The sequence below is a fragment of the Olea europaea genome, chromosome 22 (genome assembly GCF_002742605.1).
Source record: "Olea europaea var. sylvestris chromosome 22, O_europaea_v1, whole genome shotgun sequence".
NCBI classification, from domain to species: Eukaryota; Viridiplantae; Streptophyta; class Magnoliopsida; order Lamiales; family Oleaceae; genus Olea; species Olea europaea.
In genome coordinates this window covers 411,538-416,621 of record NC_036258.1, presented here as the reverse complement: position 1 = coordinate 416,621, position 5,084 = coordinate 411,538, and the positions used below count along the sequence as shown (strand labels likewise).

Below are 5,084 nucleotides of genomic sequence, written 5' to 3'. Positions count from 1 at the left end.
CCAATCTAAAGGTTTCTCGCCATCATTCAAAACATGTAGCTTATCATAGAGGGTACCGTTTGTCATGTGCTTATAGACTAAGAGTCTTTCTTTCTTACTCATGCAATAGCCGAGAAGCGGAACCAAATTCCGATGCTTTAAATTTCTTAGAGTGGCCATCTCAGACACAAATTCTTTCTCTGATTGTTGAGTATCCTGCAATCTCTTCACCATAAGAGACGTGCCATCTTCAAGTACTGCTTTGTACATTGTCCCTGTTCTTCCTGACCCAATTATATTCTCTTTGCTGAAGTCATTGGTAGCCTTCATGAGATCATTTAGTCTCATTTTGGAAACAGACTTCTCAAACATTGAAAGCTGAAACAAGAAGATAAGACCATTTGTGTTAATCTTTCCTTGTATAGAGAAAATCAAATAAAAATAAATCTTATAAAAACAGGCAGCAATACTAAAAGGTTCTATTCTTTTGGGCACCTACAGATTCTACATGAAGAGGACAAATTATATAAATAAATAATTATTATATATAAAAGCAGAAATTCCAAGAAAATATAGGCCTATCTTGCCTTGATGCCTTTTGAACCCTTCATACTCTTTGCCCATTTGTTGCCCAAAGGATCTCCTTCCTTCTTCTTTCTAGCCATCTTGCGCGCATAGAAGAACATGCCAATACTCACACCAAAAGCTGCAATAGCCACCCCAATAATTGGTCCAATGTTGGTTTTCTTGGAAGCACCTTGGCAAGGCGTCAACGTAACTCCACACAGTCCTGCATTATTGACATAGCTCTCTGCAGTGATACTAGCATTGTCTAAGAAGATCGGAACTGGCCCAATCAATCTGTTGTTTGACACACTAAATTCCTTGATTCTGTTAAGTTGACCAAGCTGTGCAGGGATTCGACCTGCTAAGTTGTTGTTGTTAAGTTTGAGGTCATTCAGGTAAGTGATATTGGAGAGTTCTGCAGGAATCTCTCCGGATAACTCATTGTTGGAAAGATCAAGGCTCGTCAGAAATCCAACTATATGAGAGATGTTATTTGGAATATTTCCATAGATTTTGTTATTAGAAAGATCTAACCCTGTCGTGGACGAACAACCAGCAACACCTAATGGAAACGTGCCCTTAAGTCCCATGTCTCCCAGCTTGATATTCAAGACCCTATTCTCATCCGGATGCCAACAGTCAATCCCAATGAATTTACAGATGGACCCTTCAGTATTATTATGTTCGAAATTTCATGTTGTTAAGTAACTGTCTGGGTCTTTCAAAGAAGATTTTATAGCTTGTAGGCAGTCGATATCGCTCTTAGCAGCATAGCTGAAAGATTTACCGAAGAGTAACCAAATAAAAATTGCGAGAATAGGGAGAGCTCTAAAACTGAAGACCGTCATCATGATGAAAGCAGCCATAACCCAGAAAGAACGAAATATGTCAATCGACTTAAGGTGTTGCTTTTACACACGGAAACAAATATACTAGTCACCGAGAAGCAGGCCTCATAAGTTTGGTTGCTGAAACAAATTCAAGATCAACACAACCAAAATTCAGAACTAAGATTAAAAATTCAAAAAACTTTTAGGTGGAGTAAAAAATAATGATTAGGGGATGAATGTAAAGTAACAACAGAAATTATTTCAAACGATAGACAATCAAATGCAAAACAACTTCATCTATGACCATTGTACCACTAAGAGGCTGAAAATATGCAGAAATCTCCAACCCTAGGGGAAAAATAGTGCAGACGAGAAAAGGCAAGTTTAAGGTGCAACATATTTCCAGATTTTTCACAACTACTTAATTATCAAGTTTGCGAGTTGGAAGAATACTCGAATTTCATTAGATAAAGAGAACACATAAGCATTCAATTGAATTTAGTCAATATAACAGTACAGCTTCCACTTCCAACAACATCAAATCCTAATTATGAGAAAAGAAAAAAGTGCAAATATTGACGAATGATATGGCCTATATAGGAACACAGAGTAAACTATTTCCTAGTAACTAAATCGTGAAATTAGGAAAGTGATAAGTGTGTTTTTGCACACTTAGTTAGATTACAAACATGACTTAAATACAAACAAAATGATTGAATTGTGACTTAATCTCATTGAATTCATGCAATGTAGGTGTTTCTATGAAAATAGTGGAATTCAGGATAAGAGAGCTGAAAAGGGACTAAAATGGAGCAAAGTGATAGTTCAGGGACTAAGGATGCAAATATTTGAAAGTTGAACTAAAAGACAACTCGGGAATACAAATATGCTAAGTATGAACTCGAAAGCAATATAAGATGATTGGACGAAGAAGGAATTGCAAAGGGACTAAAATGAATTAAACTGAAAGTTCGGGAACCAAGTTGCAAATAAATCATAGATGAGACGGGAAATGGAATGAAGATTCAAGAGTGTTAGAAGTCAATCGGATGAGGAAAGGAGTCACAAGGTGAAATAGGGTCGAAGTATTATCAAGTATCAACTTTCAGGCGAAAAAACTATACTCGTGATTTTTAGTATCTAGTTGAAATCTATTTTTCGTATAGTAAACATCAGAATTTGAGGAAGTCTATTTCTATCAAAAATGTAGATCTTTGAGTTTTCTTCTCAATACACTTTGAATCACTTGAATTGAAGATCAGACGAGAGAGTTATGATCAAAATACTAAAAGCTGTCCGGCGGAAAGAATGTATGCCTATGCGGTCGCATAGAAGCCTCCCGAGAACTTTTTCTCAAATTTTTTTACTCTATGCGACAGCATAGGTTATGCCTATGCGGTCGCATAGGTATAATCTGGGGGCCGTTTTGCAGTTTCCTTATACGATTGAAACTCCTTTGGTAACCTAATTTCCACGCGATTTAAATACGAAAGAACGTCCAGAAGAAGGGGAGAACGTAATTGGAGGCACAAAAACAGAATTTTGGAGGATTTGGAGAGGAAGAACAAGGCAAAAACAAGGCAATCCACTTCAAGATTCAAGATTTCACTTCAAGAATCAATCGAGTGATGTTCTTCCTTGGTTTTAATTGTTGTTTTTCTTTATTTCCAATTATGTTAGGCTAGATTTTCATGTGCTAGGAGATCGATGTACCATGTGATTTGAGTTTTATATTTCTAGTTTTGCAATTTGACATTAAATCATATTTCTTTTGTTTTGAACGATTTATATGCATTTATTGTTTCCGCAATTAAGGGCCCGTAATTGTGTGAGTTTGGGTGATTTATTCTTGCATTCGAGAGAATTGGAATAGATTCGACATAATATAAATCATCGCAGGGTCCGATAGGGGATAGAAATATACCGCTATGCCCTACGTGAATCTTTAAGTGTTCATAAAACTACATGCATTTTTACATACGCACTTGTCATAGAAATATAGGCCGGTGGTATGTAGAAATAGGTTTGATACATCTCGAGAGAGAGTATTGGATAGACTTAGGAACATTGATTCGTCAACAATTGAATTATGTTGTCATATTGTGAAACTAGAGTTTAAAGTGATAATTGCATGGGAAATCGTGATCCTAGTGCGTTTAATTTCTATTGATTACAACAAACGTGCGTTCTCAACAATTGATTTCATTTTAGAGTTTTAAATTATTGTTTTGCTTATTAATTTCATTACAATCATAAAAGCTGCATAAGTGGGATTTTCTTTCCAATTTTAGAGTTTTAATTAAGTCCACGTTCATTTTGAGTAATTTGGTTTCGGTTAAGATCGAATAAGTAAAATTGAACTAACCAATCTCTGTGGGACGATACTCGGACTCATTGAATCCACTTTATTACTTGTTAACGAACCGTACACTTGCGGTAATTTAAATCGAAAGAAAATATTTCGTGAACAGAAAGCAAGAACAAAAACCCACATGAGTTGACTCAATTATGCGCCTCTGCATATAATAAAGAAATCTTCGAAAGAAATTAAAGAAACCCACCTCAGATACCACAAAAGGGGGGGATCATATGTGAAAAAGCAATAGTTCGACCCAACTAACACTTAGAGGGGAGGTGAATAGGTGTTTATGCGGAATTAAAACAATTAATTAACTGATGCAACAAGTCACATCAATTATGCATTGCGTAGATTCATTCACATACTTTATCTACTTAAGTTGAATTTTCGGTTGAAAAATAAATAACAGAAAGCAGTAAAAACACAACAAAATGTTGACGGAGAAAATCCAACTGGGTAAAAACTCCGGGCACAAGCCAGTAGAGATCCACTATAGAAGATATTGACTTACAGTACGTCAGACATTATTGATTCTAACAATATTCTAACCTCCTTACTGTATCGACCACAGCTATTCTGGATTTTGCAGATCTGCACCAAAATTCCAGCTTTGAATATCTTCTACCTCCCGTGAATCACCAAGCACTCCAGTTCTTCAAGCAATTTCCTTCCCGGATCTTCAAACAGATGATCTTCTGGAAGTTTATATGGAGATATGAAAGGATGTTTTGGTTTTGTGAGGGTTGATGTTTTTATTCAAAGAACCATGAGAATCAAAGATAAAAAGGATGAATTTATTTTGGTTCTTGATCCTTTGGAAGTTGAGAGGAATTGTTGTTTTAATGTTTGCCAAAGATGTCTAATGAAAATCGGTCGTTTTGTTTATATAGTAGGTCGAATTTGGTAATATAGAGCGTTAAAAATTCGCGAGGCATTAAAATTATCAAAGGCCAGATAACATAGTCGCTCGAGCGAGGTCCTGGCGAAACTCGAGCGACGTACCTTCGCTCAGGCGATAGACCAGCGAAACTCCAGCGAGGTCAGTTCTGCAATTTTGGCTCTAGCAAGGTAAGGGTGAAACTCCAACGACATCAACGCGCCGTTTGCATCTTCAAAGCATCCCACTTTACCCTAGACCTATGCTATGACCTTTACTAAATTGCAACTTTAGTCCCTGAACTATTTGACATGTACAATTTAGTCCTTGACTTTACAATTTTGACAAATAGGTCATTTGATCACAGATTGCCAATTACACATTTTCCTAACTATGAATCTTTAGGTACTTATTTCCCTGATACATCCAACAAAAGCCTCAGGTTCTTGGTTGTTCCAAATCAGCTTCCATT

At 36.4% G+C, this 5,084-nt stretch overlaps 1 protein-coding gene and 1 pseudogene across 1 annotated transcript in view; both read right to left on the bottom strand.

Annotated features, from left to right (window-relative positions):
* LOC111371835 (probable L-type lectin-domain containing receptor kinase II.1) overlaps positions 1-371 on the bottom strand; it is an 8,411-nt gene extending 8,040 nt beyond the window's left edge. The window contains exon 1 of the mRNA XM_022994006.1: positions 1-371. Coding sequence (XP_022849774.1) covers positions 1-351 — 351 coding nt within the window. The 5' untranslated portion in view covers positions 352-371.
* A 186-nt stretch (positions 372-557) lies between these two features.
* LOC111371834 lies at positions 558-1,907 on the bottom strand (annotated as a pseudogene).
* Between the last annotated feature and the right edge of the window lie 3,177 nt (positions 1,908-5,084).